We start from the raw sequence: 18,242 nt of genomic DNA, 5'->3' as shown, positions 1-18,242 counted from the left end.
AGTGAGACTCCATCTCAAAAAAAAAAAAAAAAAAAAAAAAAAAATAGAAAGAAAAGAAAGAAAGACAAGACAAGACAAGACAAGACAAGACATTGCAATAAAGCAACTGAAAGCCTGCAAAAGAGGAGCTGACTGCAAAGAGACAAAGGTTAGCTGGAGATTTTATAGAATAGAACTTGGGCTGATTGATAATGCCAATGCACTGGGAGCATAAATTGCATTCTTTTGTCAGCTGAGATGTTTGATAAATTGAGGCGTTTGTTGGTAAGCAGTAAGTTTGTGAGTTACGTACATTATCTGAGTAGGAGGGCCATATGTCTTGGACAATATATCCTTGGGCATAAAGAAAAACAGACCCATAAAGAAAAACTGCTTCCTTTTTTGTTTATATGTCCTGAACCATGAAGAAAGGCATATTTATAGCTTATTTGTTTTATCTCTTTGCTTTCCCCTGGTCCCGCCAGCCTGACTCCTTTTCCCTAATTAGGACTCCACAGTAACAACCACTCTACTTTCTGTTTCTATATATTTGTTATATATTATTCTTTATAATAATAAACCTTCACCCCATCTTTAGTCTCCTCAGAGGTAGTCTGTCTACTTCTTTCACAGAGAATGCAAACTATATCAAATTATAGCCATCATGTCTATAAATTGTCCTCCATACCTACCTAACTTTCTTCCTTTCTTCTTGTTACAATGGAAGTGGTATTTCTTCCTCTTATACGAAACCAATCTCTCCATCTCTCCTCTAAATACCATCTCTGTTAATCTTCTCAGGAAGTCTACCCATCCTATTATCCTTTCTTTCTCTTATCCCTTTGCTGATGATTCTCTCAGCATTTAAAATGTCAGGCCTCTCCTAACATAACAGTAATAATAATGAAGAAAATTTTCCTGAACTCCACACCCAGGGACTAAGCATGCTGTCTTTTCTTCAGACAAATTTCATAGAAATGTTTAAACTTGCTGATTCTATTTTCTCATAATCTCCTCATTCCTTATTCACATTCATCTGGCTAAAGCCTCACAATTAAGGTCCCAGTGGCCCTTGTATTGCTAAATCTAGTAGACACTTTTCAGTCTGCATTGCATGATCTCTAGGCAATATTTGACCCTGTTACCCATCCACTTGTCTTTGAAAACACCCTTTCCTTGATTTCTATGTCATATTCTGGTTTTTTACCTCCCATCTCTTTAGCTGCTTATTTTCAGTTTCCTTTGTCCATTCCTGTTCTCTACCCAAGCCCTAGGTAATCTCTTCCTCCCATATGGTTTCACAGACTCTGTTAGTAACTCTCAAATCTCTATCTTTGGTGCATTCTTCTTTCTCCTAAACTCCAGACCCACACAGCCAACTGCCAAATATCCTAAAGGAGACATCATTTGGCTGTCTTGAAGACAGCTCAAAAGCCACATATCTAACACTATACTTACGATGTCTGCCCTTACCCCATATACTCCTTTTCACTGTCTGCCCAAGTACTCAAACCAAACTATTGACTTGTTCCTCTCTTTCTCTCCCAAATTGATCACCAAATTCTGTCATGTCCACCTCTTAAATGTATTTCAAATCTTCCCCCTTTTCTTTGCCTCTACTGCCACCACTCTTGTCCAAGCCACTAACATCACTTACCTGATCTATTTAGCATTCATTCATCAGCAAATAATTATTGAGTTTCCGATACTTGCCAAGCACTGCTGTAGACATTGAAGGTAAAGCAGAGAATCAGAGTTTCCTACTTAGTAAGTAACACCTAAATCTTTGAATCCATGCTTTGTCTTCCAACTCTTGAAAGAGACGTTGGTATAGAGAAATCGTTCTCTATTATATAATAAACAGTGCAGGCAAAATACATGGCAAATTACATTTGTACCAGTGTAGAAACGATAACATGTGGTGGAATAAGCTCTGGGGAACTGGAGAGTGGGTGCCTTGACTACAAAACAGCCTTTACTTAGGTGTAACCATTGTTTCCAAGAAGAAATATGAGCTAAGAGAGAGCATTCAGACCTTCTACTTTTTCAATTCTAGTGTTTATGTGACATTGCCTTATGGGTTTTTATGTATTTCCTTGCTTTTAAAAATTAGTCCTTTTTCTTTTCTTTTTTTATGTATTTTTTGTAGAGACAGGGTTTCACCACATTGGCCAGGCTGGTCTGGAACTCCTGAGCCGAAGCAATCTGCCTGCCTTGGCCTCCGAAAATGCTGATTATAGGCATGAGCCACTGCTCACGGCCTAAAATTTATTTTTTGTGTACCTTACATCCCATATTACAAGCCATTTTTCTATGCCAAAACATATATTTTGAAAATCACTGAGCTTTTTTTTAGAGGTAAGATGTCTGAACCCTGGAAATATTCTTAATCTAGAACAGGTCAGATCCCAGACATACTGAATAAATTATGTTCTGCTATATTTTTAGAAACACATCCAAAGATTTTTCACATAAAGAAACTTAGTAAATTTAACAGAATGAAATTTCCTTTACTTGACAAAGATCATATAGCAAAAATCTTCATAAAATACTAATGGAAAAACTTCAGATGTATCTCTTTAAAGAACAGGAACAAGAAAAAGATAACTCCTACCACTGCTATTTGTTATAACCACTAGAGGATATTTATTCTTGATTTTTTTCCATGTTTGGGTGTAAACTCATGATTATTTTGCTAGCCCTACCTCACCTTTCTAACATGATGGTAATCAGTCTCTTACAAAAGATCTCGTCTTTTAAAATCATTTGGAAAAGACTATGCCTACCTTCTTTTATTTTGGTAAAGTATATAATATAAACATTTCCATTTTAGTCATTTTCAAGTGTACAGTTCAATGGCATTAAATACATTCACGTTCTTGTACAACCATCACTACTATCCATCTCCAGAACTTTTTCATCATCCCATACTGAAAACCCATACCTATTAAACAGTAACTGCCCATTCTTCCCTTTCCCCAGCCCCTGGTAAACACTATTCTACTTTCTGTCTTTATGATTTGACTATTATAGGTACTTCATATAGGTGGATTTATACAATATTTGTCCTTTAGTGCCTGGCTTATTTCACTTAGTGTATAATGCCTCCAAAGTTTATCCATGTTGTACCATGTATCAGAACTTCATTCCTTTTTATGACTGAATAATATTCCATTATATGTACATGCAACATGTTTCTATCTATTCATCTGTTCCTGGATATTTGGGTTGCTTCCACCTTTTGGTTATTATCAATAATGCTGCAATGACATTAGAGTACAAGTGTCTGTTTGTGTCTCTGCTTTCAATTCCTTTGGGTATATAGCTAGGAGTAGCTGCAGAATATGTTCATTCTGTGGTTTCTTGAGGAACTGTTAAACTGTTCTTCATAGCATCTGCTCCATTTTGTTGTTGTTGTTGTTTGAGACAGTCTCACTCTGTCACCAGGCTGGAGTGCAGTGGTGTGATCTCGGCTCACTGCAACCTCTGCCTCCCAGGTTCAAGCAATTCTCCTGCCTCAGCCTCCCGAGTAGCTGGGACTATAGGCACGCACCACCATGCTCAGTTAATATTTGTATTTTTAGTACAGATGGAGTTTCGCCGTGTTGGCCAGGATTGTCTCAATCTCCTGACCTCGTGATCCGCCCACCTCAGCCTCTGAAAGTGCTGAGATTACAGGCGTGAGCCACCACACTCAGCCGTATCTGCTCCATTTTACACTCTTACCAGCAATATACAAGGTTCCAATTTCTACACGTCTTTGCCAACATTTAACTTTTTTGGCTTTTTTTCTCTTTAGAGACAGGAAAAACACAGACTTGCTTTGTCACCCATGCAGTGCAGTGGTGCAGTCATAGCTCACTGCAGCCTCAAACTCCTGGGCTCAAGTGGTCCTCCTGCCTCAGCCTCCCAAGTATCTGGGACGACAGGCACACACCACTACACTTGGCTATTTTTTTATTTTTAGTAGAGATGGGGTCCTGCTATGTTGCCCAGGTTGATCTTGAACTCCTGGACTCAGTGATCCTCCCACCTCAGCCTCTCAAAACACTAGGATTACAGGCATGAGCCACCATGCCCAGCCTTATTGTGGTTTTTATTTGCATTTTCATAATAATGTTGAACATCTCTTTATGTGCTTACTGGGCATTTTTATATCTTCATTGGAGAAATGTCTACTCAAGTTCTTTGCTCACTTTCAATTGAGTTGTTTAGGTTTCTTTTGTTGTCGAGTTCTAGTTCTTTACATATTCTGGATTTTTTGTTGTCATTGTTTTGTTTTTTGAGATGGAATCTCACCCTGTCGTGCCCAGGCTGGCGTGCAGTGGCGTGATCTAGGCTCACTGCCACCTCTGCCTCCTGGGTTCAAGCGATTCTCCTGCCTCAGCCTCCCAAGTAGCTGGGTTTACAGGTGCTTGCCACCATGCCCAGCTAATTTTTTGTATTTTTAGTAGAGACGGGGTTTTACCATGTTGGACAGTCTGGTCTCAAACTCCTGACCTCAGGTGATCCGCCCACCTTGGCCTCCCAAAGTGCTGGGATTACAGGCATGAGCCATCATGCACAGCCATATTCTGGATATTAATCCCTTAACAGATACATGATTTGCAACTATTTTCTCCCATTCTGTGGATTGCCTTTTTATTCTGTTGACAGTGTCCTTCTGTGTACAAAAGTATTTCTTCTTTTTTTTTTTTTTTCTCTTGAGACAGAGTCTCGCTCTGTTGCCAGGCTGGAGTGCAGTCACACAATCTCGGCTCACTGCAACCTCTGCCTCCCAGGTTCAAGCAATTCTCCTGCCTCAGCCTCCTGAGTAGCTGGAACTACAGGCACACACCATCATGTCCAGCTAATTTTTGCATTTTTAGTAGAGACGTCGTTTCACCATGTTGGCCGGGATGATCTCAATCTCTTGACGTCGTGATCTGCCTGTCTCGGCCTCCCAAAGTGCTGGGATTACAGACATGAGCCACCGCGCCCGGCCCAAAAGTATTTCAATTTTATGAAGCCCAATTTGTATATTTTTTCTTATGTTGCCTATGATTTTGGTGTCATACTTATGAAATCTACCAAATCCAATGTCATGAAGATTTTCCTCTATGTTTAATTCTGTTTTATAGTTTTCACTACACTATTTTATTTAAGTATTTGACTCATTTTGAGTTAGTTTTTATATATGGTGTTAGGTAAGGGTCCAACTTCACTCTTCTCATGTGTATATGCAGTTTTCCCAGCACAAACTGTCGAAAAGATTGACCTTTCCCCAGTAAATGGTCTTGTACCATATGTTTTTAAGATGACAGCTAAACTAAAATAATTGAAAACATAAAAACACTGTGCTAGCTAAACAAAATATGTGGAGGCTGGATTTTGACCCAAAGGCCACCAATTTATTTACAACAGTGTTTTAACTTCATTTCACATTAAATTTTCCAAATGAACTAGGAGGAGAGAGAAACTTACTGTGGCTTACCATGTTCCAAGCATAGTGACAGGTACTGGTGATAAACTGGTCAAAAAGATTAAGAGTTTAAAGTCCTAGCGTCAGGGAGTTTGAAGCTGAGTAAGAAGATCTGTGGAAAAAAACACACTTTATTTTAGTACTTGGTCAGCAAATGTTTATAAATACGGAGCCCAAGAGGAGAGTCAGTTGAGAACAGGATTAGGAACAGTTTTTGTTTGGCTTTTTGAGACGGAGTCTCACTCTGTTGCCCAGCCTGGAGTGCAGTGGCGTGATCTCGGCTCACCGCAACCTCCGCCTCCCGGGTTCAAGTGATTCTCCTGCCTCAGCCTCCTGAGTAGCTGGGACTACAGGCGCGCGACACTACACCTGGCTAATTTTTGTGTTTTTGGTAGAGACGGGATTTCACTATGTTGGCCAGGCTGGTCTCGAACTCCTGACCTCAAGTGATCCGCCCGCCTCAGCCTCCCAAACCGCTAGAATTACAGGCGTGAGCCACCTGGCCGGCCCAGAGACAGTTTTTAGGATAAATGGAGGAAAACACAACACAACACAACATAGGTACAAATCCATGACAACTAAGAGCGTAGTCTGCAAGTACCCAACTGCCTACAGACACCTGTCTAGTCTACGGCGCTTCTTTCAGCCGGGAAAGCGTTCTTTGCGTGCTGTGACATAAAAAAGCAGCGCCGGAAGGGAGAGGGCGGAACTTCCGCCTGAGCCCCAGCAACCGCTTTGGTCTATCGTGTGGAATGTTGGGTGAGCTGCGTGCTGGCTTCGGCGCGGGTCACTGGGCGTCCATACGGCGGAGTCCTTCGTCCTCTAGGGTCCCTGCACTTTGCGTCAGCTAGAACCACTATCTTTGCACTCCTGGTAAGCGAGTTTCTTCTTTCTCCTAATGTGTGTGTTGGGGGTGGGAGGACGCCGGAGACGTTCCGGGACGCACTTAGTGGAGCATATGCGCTCGGAAGGTCCAGAGGTAAGAGGAAGCCCAGTGAATAATAAACTGTAACTAGTACAGTACCTTAAACAAAATCAGTGGTTCCTGAAACGATGTCCTTGATTGCTTTTTGCAAGTGGGGTTTTCATTTCTGTGGTATTCTAAGTCTTTACCAGTTACAAGAATAAAACTTTTAAAACTCTTTCTGAAATCAATGTTTATTAGACTGGTGCCTGGGGACTCCAGCTTAAATATTTCGGGGATTTTAAAGTAAATTGTTTTCTCTTTAAAGGGAGGCTGAGCAGGGCGCGGTGGCTCACGCCTGTAATCCCAGCACATTGGGAGGCCGAGGCGGGCGGATCACGAGGTCAGGAGATCCGAGACCATCCTGGCTAACACAGTGAAACCCCGTCTCTACTAAAAATACAAAAGAATTAGCCGGGCGTGGTGGGCGCCTGTAGTGCCAGCTACTCGGGAAGCTGAGGCAGGAGAATGGCGTGAGCCCGGGAGGCGGAGCTGGCAGTGACCCAAGATGGCGCCACTGCACTCCGATACCCCTCAAAAAAATAATAAAGGGAGGCTGAACTTTTTTTCTTTTTTTTAATGTAAGAAGCATCGAGCAAGGATATTAGGAAAATATTTGCGTGATTACTGTGAGCCAATATTTATTGACAATATTTATTGTCAAGCATTGGATTCAATGTTAACATTATAGACAAAGTCCTTGTCCTCATGGACACTAGTTAGTCCTTACCATCTAGAGAGGCAAATAGATAACCAGCCAATTACAGTACAGTGTTAGAAGTACTGTCATAGGGACAAGAGTGCTGTGAAAACTAATGGTGGAATACTAAAGTGTGAGGTGAAGAGTAGCTAGAGATGCTGATGCTGCTGACCTGGCCGCAATAGGCTTAGAAATATATGTTGGGAACAATACCAATGGATAGCAATATCCCTTGAAACAACACTGAAGGAGGACCAGATTGTGAAGCAAAGGTAGAGGGGTTATTTCGATTTGTTGCATTTGAGGTGTTTTTTGTTTGTTTGTTTGAGACAGTCTTACTCTGTCGCCCAGACCGGAGTGCAGTGGTACAATCTCGGCTCACTGCAACTTCCGCCCCCCCCCACCCCCCCACCTTTTCAAGCAATTCTTCTACTTCAGCCTCACGAGTGGCTGGGATTACAGGTGCGCACCACCACACCTGGCTAATTTTTGTAATTTTAGTAGAGATGGGGTTTCACCATGTTGGTCAGGCTGGTCTCAAACTCCTGGCTTCAAGCGATCCTCCCTCCTCGGCCTTCCAAAGTGCTGGGATTACAGGAGTAAGCCGCCGAACCCGGCCTGCATTTGAGGTGTCTTTCTGATGAATGGTCATTGAAGCCACAGAAGTAAGTCACATCGCACAAGGGAAATATATAGATTGAAAAAAAGAATAGGATAGAATGCAGAGTTATACCCACCTTTAAAGGAGGGGCATCTGGACCTCAGTGCACTGGTCAGAGAGCAGGAAACCTGTGCAGGGTCATTAAATGAAGCCAAGGGAAGAAGGAATTTTTCAAGTGTTTTATTTGCATTTTGTAAAAATTTGAATTCCCTTTATTTCTTTTCCTTCAAATTTGAGACTAGTTTTACATCTGTAAGCACTTTCAATATCTCAAGGACATCCAGGCCTTTAGGATAAAATTGTGGAGCTTTTTATACATTTGTCCCAATCTTGGACATTTTCTTTGTTAAAAACATTTGCTGCAAAATAAAGCCTGAACTGGGGAAGAGTTTGTTGCTATTTTTTGATCAGTAGATCTCAGTATATTTCTGTAATGAGGGCATTGGTACAGCAGTTCCTGAGTGCTTTTTACCTGTTGCCATTCTCAGTTGCTTTCATGTCCTTTGTCTTTATTTGTTGCTTTTGTGAAGGATCTTGTGTTTGGTTCTGTATCTGGGCTTAGTGTAGAATGTAGGAGAATGTAGCATCATGATGTCAGCTGCCTTGGTGATACACAAATTTGTTGCCCAGTAACATTATCTGGGCCCCTAGATAAAAATCTGAAAAGGAAAGTTATCCTTTTAGCTAAAGCAATAGTGAAATTCATTTCTAAAATAAAAACCCAACTTTTTTTTTTTTTTTTTTGAGACAGAGTCTCACTCTGTCACCCAGGCTGGAGTGCAGTGGCACAACCTTGGCTCACTGCAACATCCACCTCCCGGGTTGAAGCAGTTCTCCTGCCTCAACCTCCCAAGAAGCTGGGATTACAGGTGTCTGCCACCATACCTGGCTAATTTTTGTGTTTTTGGTAGAGATGAGGTTTCTCACCATGTTGGCCAGGCTAGGCTTGAACTCCTGACGTCAGGTGATCCACCGACGTTGGCCTCCCAGAGTGCTGGGATTACAGGCATGAGCCACTGCACCCGGCCAAGAACCCAACTAAGTTTTAAACTTTTTGCTCAATGAGTGATCACAGGCTCTAGGCCACAGGAGTCTAGGAAAAAAAATTGGTACAAAGATTTGACTTTGTGTTTCAAAAATTGATTTTATTTTGGTATTTCAGATTTATACTTGCACAATTAGTTGTTAAGTTTTAAAAATCTTAATTTTTAGTTGCATTTTTCTTCTTTTACAGGAGTTTTCATACATATCTGCTTTCCTCAAAATGAGTGTTTGTGTCAATTTCTTCAGACCCTTCACCAGGTTTTTGGTGCCATTTACCCTTAATAGGAAGAGAAATAATTTATATTCAACAATTTTGCCGAGGTACATATCTTCCAAAATACCAGCTGTTACTTCTCCTAATAATGAGAGTACACCCCCTTCTGAAGAGCTAGAATTGGATAAGTGGAAAACTACCATGAAATCTAGTGTGCAAGAAGAATGTGTTTCAACAGTCTCAAGCAGTAAGGATGAAGATCCTCTAGCTGCCACCAGAGAGTTCATTGAGATGTGGAGATTGCTTGGCAAAGAAGTACCAGAACACATCACTGAAGAAGAGCTCAAAACCATTATGGAATGTGTTTCTAAAACAGCAAAAAAAAAATATTTAAAATATTTATATGTGAAGGAAAAACACAAAAAAGCTAAGCAAATAAAAAAGGAAATGAAAGCAGCAGCAAGGGAAGAAGCAAAAAAAGTCAAGCTGCTGGAAACCACTGAGGAAGATAAACAGCGAAACTTTCTATTCTTACGACTTTGGGATAGGAATGTAAACATTGCAATGGGCTGGAAGGGTGCCCAGGCCATGCAGTTTGGACAACCTTTGGTTTTTGACATGGCTTACGAAAATTATATGAAACCAAAAGAATTGCAGTATACTATTTCCCAGCTTTTAGAAAGTGAAGGATGGAACAGAAGAAATGTTGATCCTTTCCATATTTATTTCTGCAATCTAAAAACAGATAGTGCTTATCACAGAGAGTTGGTTAAACGGTATGAAGAAAAATGGGACAAACTGCTTTTAACAGCAACAGAAAAGTCTCATGTAGATTTATTTCCAAAGGACAGTATTATCTATTTAACTGCAGATTCTCCCAATGTTATGACTACTTTCAGGCATGACAAAGTTTATATAATTGGGTCTTTTGTTGATAAGATGATGCAGCCAGGCACATCCCTAGCCAAGGCAAAACGGCTGAAGCTGGCAACTGAATGCCTTCCATTAGATAAATATTTACAATGGGATACTGGTAACAAAAATCTCACCTTAGATCAAATGATGCGTATTTTGTTATGTCTGAAAAACACTGGTAATTGGGAAGAGGCTCTGAAATTTGTTCCCCAGAGAAAACATACTGGTTTTCTGGAGATTTCTCAGCACTCTCAAGAGTTTATCAACAGATTGAAGAAGGCAAAGACTTTTAATTCATTTTCAAAAGGTTCTCTAAATGTGTGTGCACAGAAGAAGTGGCTCAAATGAGAACATTTCATGGCCTAAAAAGTAAATGGGTTGGAAATACAGTTCTGTTAATATATTTCTTCCCAAATAATTCATTTTTCTCTTCTAAAGGTAGTTTTTCCCAACTGACTGCAGGGTTGTGTCTTTTCCCAATTAAATATCTGCAGAACTTTGGGATTATACTTTGTTTACTGTAAAAAGATAATAAGTAAAAAGAATTGTCCAATATTGTTGAACAGAATCATCTTTAAATTATCCCAAATAAATAGTTGTACCATTGGTAGACTTTTTTATGGAGGTTCCTAGAGGGTGGTGCCCTGGGGAGGGCTTGGAAGCTCTGCACCCCTTCCCCCATACCTTTCCCTGTGCATCTCTTAATCTGTATGTTTTGTAATGTCTTTTATAGTAAACTAGTAAATGTGTTTGCTTCAATTCTATGAGCCACTCAAGCAGATTAATCGAGGAGTTGGTACTCCAACTTGAAGCCCGTCAGTCAGAAGTTCTGTAGGCCCAGATTTGCAACTTGTGCTGGGGTGGAAGGAGGGAGCAGTTTCGGGAACTGGGCCCTCAACCTGTGGGCTCTGACGCTATCTCCAGGTAGATAGTATCTGAATTGAATTACAGAACACGCGGCTGGTGTCCAGTGCAGAACTGATTGCTTGTGTGTTGATGAGAAATTCCCCCACATTTGGTCACAGAAGTCTTCTGTCTGTGTTGCTTGTTGAGGGAGAAAATAGGAAAAAGGACTTTGAGGTTGTGGGGGGTTTTCCATACAACTATGAAAAACGGGTTCACGGATAAAACTGATTTCTTGTCCTCTTATGGAAAAAGGGATTTATGCTTGGTGCACTGGCTCACTCCTGTAATCCCAGCACTCTGGGAGGCCATCGCAGGCTGATCACTTGAGCCCAGGAGTTTGATACCAGCATGGGCAACATGGTGAAACCCCATCTCTAAAAAAAAATACAAAAATTACCCAGGTGTGGTGGTGTATGCATGTAGTCCCTGCTACTTGGGAGGCTGAGGTGGGAGGATCTCTTGAGCCCGGGAGGTGGAGGTTGCAGTGAACCAACATTGCACCACTGTGCTATAGCCTGGGCAACAGTGAGACCCTGTCTCAGAAACTAAAAATAACATTTTTGAAAACATGGGAGATAGGAATGATATAGGCAACTATTCCTAATTTCTGAATTGGAAATTAGCATAAGCGTCCAATGCATTTCTTTTTTTTGTTTTTTGTTTTTTGTGATGGAGCCTCACCTTGTAACCCAGGCTGGAGTGCAGTGGTGTGATCATGGCTCGCTGCAGCCACAATCTCCTGGGCTCAAGTGAGCCTCCTGCCTCAGTTTCCCAAGTAGCTGGAATTTTAGAACCCTGAATGATGCCCTGTTGCAGGGTTGCATTTGCTAGAAAAGACGCCATTTCTTCATACAAAGACTGTCCGTCTTTAGGCCATGTGCTTAAAAGATTGCATCCACTAAGGAGGTATTCCTTTCCTAATTTGCCCAAAGACAGACAAGGTGACATCTCCACAGAATTCAAGTGAGAGTAAGCTATGAAGATATGAGGGAAGGGAATTCCAAGCAAAAGGAACAAGTGTAAAAGCCCTTGAGAGAGGGTTCAAGGTCCAACAAGGAGGTTGGTGCGCCTGAAGCAAAAGGAGCTGATCAGGTCAGAGGAGTGGCTAGATCTGTCAAGTAACGCATCTTAAGCCACCATAAGAACTTTGGTTTTTACCAGAAGATCAGATGGTCTTCAACTAAAAAGTGACATCTGACTTATGTTTTAATAGGAAAACTGAATATTAGCTCTGTGAAGGCAGGAAATTGTTTATTTTTATTTTTTATTCACTGTTACATCCCTAGAGCCTAGTGCTTAAACATTTGAATAGATGAATGTGACTCATTCTCCACCACCCACCCCCAAGGTTTTGTATATTCTACGTGAAAACGTTAACAGAAACTTTTTCCTCCAGCCCAGATATAAATCTGAAATGGGTGATTTTTTTCCTCCCCTTCCTTGGATGATTTCTTCCTCTTTCTCTGATTCTTGTCTTTTCTTGCCCACTTGCTACCACCACCCCATTTAGGGATCTTCATCTTGTCTTCATCTCCTCCCACCTGTCCCACCCCACCCCAAATTGGATTCAGTTTTAAATGATCGCTTTGGCTGCTATGTTGAGAATAGATTATAAGAGAGAGACCAGTTAGGAGGCTATTGCAGTAACAAAAGTGAGAGATAATAGGTAGGTAGTGAGACGCAGTCAGATCTGAATGTGTTTAGTCTGAAGGGGTAAAGCTGGCAGTAATAGATTGGATGGGAGAAAGATAAAATTTAGGTACGACTTCAAGATTGTTGACTAGAGAAACTGGAAGGACTTGTTACTATTTACTGAAATGCAGAAGCTTTGAGGGGGCAGGTAATCCAACATTAACTTTGGGACATTTTACAGTTGCCTATTAGATGTCCAAGTGGAGATGTCAAGTGGTCAGTTGGATATATGAGCCTGGAGTTCAGGGACAAGGTCTGGCTGGAGATGTTAATAATGTAGTTAAATGCTCCAGACTAGTTGAGGCCATCTGGGGAGTCTGTGTGGATAAAGATATCTGATGTCTGACCCCTGAGGTACTCCAACATTTAGAGGTGTGGGAGATGAGAAGGAACCGGCAAATAAGACTGAGGTAGAGCAACCAGTAAGAAACGAGAGAAAATGTCCTGGAGGCAAAATGAAAAAAAGTGTTTCATGCTGAGATCAAGTAAGATGAAGTCAGAACTGACCACTGAATGTAGGAATGAGGACATTGCTGATTATCTTGACAACAGCAATTTCAATGGAGGGTTGAAAAGAAAGCCAATTGGAGTAGCGTTAAAAGAGAGTGGACAAAGCCAGGTGCAGTGGCTCAGGCCTGTAATCCCAGCACTTTGGGAGGCCGAGGCTGGCAGATCACCTGAGGTCGGGAATTCAAGACCACCCTGACGAACATGGAGAAACACCATCTCTACTAAAAATACGAAAAAAAAAAAAAAAAAAAAAAAAAAAGCCAGGCATAGCAGTGCATGCCTGTAATCCCAGCTATTTGGGAGGCTAAGGCAGGAGAATCGCTTGAACCTGGGAGATAGAAGTTGCAGTGAGCTGAGATCATGCCATTACACTCCAGCCTGGGCAACAAGAGCGAAACTCTGTCTCAAAAAAATTTAAAAAAAAAAAAAAGGAGAAAAGTTTGAGCTAGTGAGCATGGTGGTGTGTGCCTTTAGTCTCAGCTACTTGGCGGGCTGAGCCAGGAGGATCGTTTGAGCCTATGATGTGGAGGTTGCAGTGAGCCATGATCATGTCATTGCATTCCAGGTTGGGTAACAGAGCAAGACCCTGTCTCAAAAGATAAAATAAAGAATGGACAGATATAGGAGATGGAGTATGAACAATCTTTTCAAAGAGTTTCTATATGAAGGGAAATAGGAATGAGGAGCTAGAGGAAGATATGAGATCAAGAGAAGAGTCTTTTATTAAGATGGGAGACATAAAAGTATGTATGTATGATGTTGGGAATGCCTCAATAGTAGAAAGAAAAATCGGATGGAACAATAGTGATGTGTGTAAACAAGGACAGGCTCCACTTCATAAATTTTAGGGCCCTAGCCACTGAGTCAACTGAATCAGAAACTGGCAGTGGGGCCCAGCAATCTATGTTTTAAAATGCCCTTCGGGTGACTCTGATGTACACTGAAATTGAGAATAGTCTAAGGACATGTAGTAGAATTATAAGGCTACATTAAGAACCTACTTAATGGCTTACGTCTGTAATCCCAGAATTTTGGGAGGCTAAGGCAGGAGGATCACTTGAGCCCAGGAGTTCAAGGCTGCAGTGAGCTATGAGCCACTGTACTCTAACCTGGGCAACAGAATGAGATCCTGTCTCAAAAAAAAAAAGAAAAAAAAAAAAAAACCTATTTAAGGTTAGTGAAATCATGATTAGCCACTTTTCTTCTCCACTCTAATTTTTTTTTGGTAGCTCTTGGCCTGAATTTCAAGTTCAGCTCCACTTCTTCCCTTTTCCGTGCCTAAATTCCCTCTTCCATAAAAATGGGAGTAATAGTAGCACTTAAGTCATAGGGTTGTAATGATTTAATGTACTTAATTTCATGTAGAATACCTACAACAATGCTTGGTGTATAGTAAGCTTGAATAAATGTTAGATATTATAGTTGTCACCTCACAAATTACACATCTAAATTAACATAACAATTGCTCGTATTACCTTCCATGTCCAACTTTTTAAACCACTTAAATAGCTCATTAGAGGTTATAATCCATAGCTACTACTAAGCAAGCTCTCACCATGGCCAGGCAGCATATTATAGATTTTACGTTTATTATCTCACTTAATGCCTTCAGTAACCTTATATGAATTATTCCATTTGTATAGTTATAACATATTCCATAACATTTTTATCCAGTCCAAACTCACAGAATTAGCAAAAGGCAGAGTTAGAATTTAAGTCCAGTTTTTGTGTGGTACAAAACTAATGCTCTTTGCCTTGGACTACATTGCCTATTCATTGTCAGAAAACAATACCTCAAAATTCAGTGCTTTGACATGCTGAACTAGAGAAGCAGCCACAAGGTGTCTCTGATCTCCCCACCCAACCTCCTGCCTCTCAATCCTCTGCCTCCCCCAAAACACAGGATAAGACTGTTCTTTGAAGTTTCTTACCTACCTAGAAACCAGACCCATCAAAGAACACAATTGCTTTCTATCTCCTTCCTCCCTGAAATTTCATTAACCAGAAGAAATTAAAACATATCACAAAGCCAGACACAGTGGTGCACACATGTAGTCCCAGCTACTTGTGAGTCTCAGTTGGGAGGATTCTTGAGGCCAGGAGTTTGAGGCTGTAGTGTGCTATCATCATGCCTGTGAATAGCCACCACACTCCAGCCTGGGCAACACAGTGAGACCTGGTCTCATGAAAAAAACAACTCACATCACAGAGAAAGAGACTGAAAATTAACCACCACACTTAGAGCCCAAACTTTGCCTCAAACTACTGTTTTTTGTTTTTGAGACAGGGTCTCACCCTATCACCCCGGATGGAGTGCAGTGGCGAGATCTTGGCTCACTGCAATCTTGCCTCCTGGGCTCAAGTGATCCTTCCATCTCAGCCTCCCTAGTAGCTGGGATCATGGGAGTGAGTCACTCACCCCCGGCCTTCAAATTATTGTTGGTTCTCTAGTTTCACTTGGTTTACAAAGAGAATAATTTACAAGTGAATTTCTGCATTACTATCTCCTAAAATCATTTACTACTCCTCTAAAATTGCCTGTAGTCCCCCCACCTCTCTCTCCCCTGTGAAAAGTATTTAAGCTTCAACCATCTGACCCTTATTGAGTTTTCTTATTTTGTTGTATTGTTCCCCACGCTTATGCACATTAATTTGTTAGGCTTCTCTCGTTAACCTGTCTTTTGTTATAAGCATGTTGTCATGACTTTTGATGGGGAGGAAAGTGATCATCCCCTTTCCACCCCTTCATACTGCACTACCTTTTCATTTCCTAACCCGTTTGTAGGCTACTGACGTTTGCATTAATTTCTTCAATAGATATTTATCCAGACTAGTATAATCCAGGTGCTGGGGAAACAGTGGCGAACAAGACAGGCACACCTCATGAAACTCACGGAACTGAAAGGTGAATGGATTACTATCTTCATCCTTTTTTTGTTTTGTTTTTTTCCCTTACATACGTAGTCCTGCACATCCTTAACTTCTGCAGTGTGGTATATGGGAACTGGATCCGCTCCTATACAGGTTTGTGACTTCTCTGAGCTTTATCTTCTTCACTTAAAAATTACAAGAATCGGCCGGGCGCGGTGGCTAATGCCTGTAATCCCAGCACTTAGGGAGGCTGAGGTGGGCGGATCACAAAGTCAGGAGATTGAGATCAGCCTGGCCAACATAGTGAAACCCCTTCTCTACTAAAAATACAAACAGCCGGGTGTGGCGGCACGCACCTGTTGTCCCACCTACTCAGGAGGCTGAGGCAGGAGAATCGCTTGAACCCAGGAGGCGGAGGTTGCAGTGAGCCGAGACCATGCCATTGCACTCCAGCCTGGGTGACAGAGTGAGAGACTCCATCCCCCCACCAAAAAAAAAATTACAAGCATCTATAAATACATAATCTCAAATAAAAATCTTCGCGTACACCTCCATTTTTAAAATGCTCTCTTTTCACTGAGGAGGTGGAGGACAGTCTCAAGGATTACCTTGAAAAGATCACGAGGAAAATGAAACAAACATGAATTAAGTACCTGTAAGATAGTTTCCTGGTTACTTTTACATACATGATGATAAATGATGGCTCAGGGACTTCAACCTAGATCACAAAATCACCACCACACTGCCCTGCTTCTGTCATGGGAAACACATTTTGATACTTTCTTCATTCTTTCTCCACTCCCTGGACTTGAAGCCCGAGGTGTAATCCATCTGCAAATATTGAACACTTTTCATATATGAAACGCACAGCACAGTTTTTAAAAACTGGGTCTCTGTTTTCAAGGAACTTTTGAGCCATTCACAGACAACAGTTTAAAAACACACACGCCAGGCGCGGTGGCTCAAGCCTGTAATCCCAGCACTTTGGGAGGCGGAGACGGGCGGATCACGAGGTCAGGAGATCGAGACCATCCTGGCTAACACGGTGAAACCCCGTCTCTACTAAAAAAATACAAAAAACTAGCCGGGCGAGGTGGCGGGCGCCTGTAGTCCCAGCTACTCGGGAGGCTGAGGCAGGAGAATGGCCTAAACCCGGGAGGCGGAGTTTGCAGTGAGCTGAGATCTGGCCACTGCATTCCAGCCTGGGCCACAGAGTGAGACTCCGTCTCAAAATAAATAAATAAATAAATAAATAAATAAATAAATAAATAATAAAAATTAAAAAAAAACACACACACACACAAATTGAGGGAAGTATAAAGTGACCAAATAATGGTATACAAAAATGATCTCATTTGAGCCCTATTACCACTCTTTGAGGAGGCACTATTATTATTTCTCTTTTATAGAGAAGAAAAGGTAGGTCTGTAGGCAGTAAGCAAGTCTATAGGTTACTCAAGCAGGAAAGGGCAAAACAGATTCAAATTCAAGTTCTGACTCCTAAGACTTTCTCTAACTATATATTGTAGAGCAAACCCAGAAATTCCAGTTCCCTAAGCAAGTAATAGACCCCATTTTGCTAGGAGGGCTGGATAAATACTGAGAAAGGGGTAAGATGAAGCCGAAAAGGTAGGCTAGGGCCTAATGTAACTCACGGACTTCATTCTGCAGACTGTAGGAATCCACTAAAGATTTCTTAGTAAAGCAAAAATTACCGCAGTCTGAACTTGACACAGTAGTTTCTCAACTTCGTAGAAGCACCCTGTAGAAAAAGTAGATTTACAGTTGGCTACCTGACTTGGACAAATTACTCTCTCTGGCCTCAACTCTCACAGCTAATTGAGAGAATTCTATATTTGGCCAATCGCGGTGATTAAACGAGTGTATGAAAGGCGTCTGAAGCTAGGGGGCGCTACATAAACGCTGATTTCCCGTTTAAATAGGGAAAAAGAATGCGGGCTTTTTGTTTACATAGAGTTGGCAGGCATACGTTATCCAGCAAGGCCGGAACAGAAGACCCTCTCAGCCTCAGCTGCAACCACACCTGGGTATGCAGAAACCTTCTAAGATCCCAGCGTTTCCAGGGAGATGCTCCATTTCCCCTCACTTCTCGGGACGTGTCGCTGGACCATGAAGACCTCACTACCCTCTAATATAAAGTCCCTAGCCAGCACTCCACTTAGACCACCCAACCATCCCAGCTCTTCCTTCCGAGGCGGCTACTCCATGACATCACAGCCACTTCCGTTTCCGAAGGGGGCCTCTTTTCATTCTTCGGGACCGCTCTAGGCCGCCACCACGCCGGCTGGCCCCAAAAACTCAATG

At 41.7% G+C, this 18,242-nt stretch overlaps 1 protein-coding gene and 1 pseudogene across 29 annotated transcripts in view; one reads left to right on the top strand and one right to left on the bottom strand.

Annotated features, from left to right (window-relative positions):
- The window catches only part of LOC106996647 (spermidine synthase pseudogene), a 41,741-nt pseudogene extending 23,584 nt beyond the window's left edge, over nt 1-18,157 (bottom strand). For 4 of the 28 annotated variants that reach the window (XR_013414419.1, XR_013414422.1, XR_013414420.1 and 1 more), the window contains exons 1-3: nt 17,962-18,157; nt 17,633-17,679; nt 5,453-5,552 (exon numbers count right to left, since the gene is read on the bottom strand). The product of XR_013414419.1 is annotated as a spermidine synthase pseudogene, transcript variant X1 (transcript). Of the gene's footprint in view, nt 1-1,636; nt 1,702-5,442; nt 5,553-6,041; nt 6,113-7,352; nt 7,894-8,237; nt 8,425-8,692; nt 8,859-8,883; nt 16,526-16,570; nt 16,749-17,572; nt 17,680-17,961 lie in introns of those variants that run through there. The other 24 variants (XR_013414427.1, XR_013414433.1, XR_013414429.1 and 21 more) reach the window with 17 other exon arrangements.
- TRMT10C (tRNA methyltransferase 10C, mitochondrial RNase P subunit) lies at nt 6,178-10,544 on the top strand. The gene is made up of 2 exons (XM_015129663.3): nt 6,178-6,313; nt 9,000-10,544. Exon 2 carries the CDS (start codon nt 9,030-9,032, stop codon nt 10,284-10,286), a length of 1,257 nt encoding a protein of 418 aa, XP_014985149.2. The 5' UTR covers nt 6,178-6,313; nt 9,000-9,029; the 3' UTR covers nt 10,287-10,544.
- Nucleotides 18,158-18,242: the final 85 nt, after the last annotated feature.

This window comes from Macaca mulatta, chromosome 2 (assembly GCF_049350105.2).
Source record: "Macaca mulatta isolate MMU2019108-1 chromosome 2, T2T-MMU8v2.0, whole genome shotgun sequence".
Lineage (NCBI taxonomy): Eukaryota > Metazoa > Chordata > Mammalia > Primates > Cercopithecidae > Macaca > Macaca mulatta.
This window is presented reverse-complemented; position numbering and strand designations above follow the sequence as displayed.

Bases quoted from the DNA above. Each gene is read 5' to 3' on its own strand.
- TRMT10C (XM_015129663.3), top strand. From the start codon at position 9,030: ATGAGTGTTTGTGTCAATTTCTTCAGACCCTTCACCAGGTTTTTGGTG.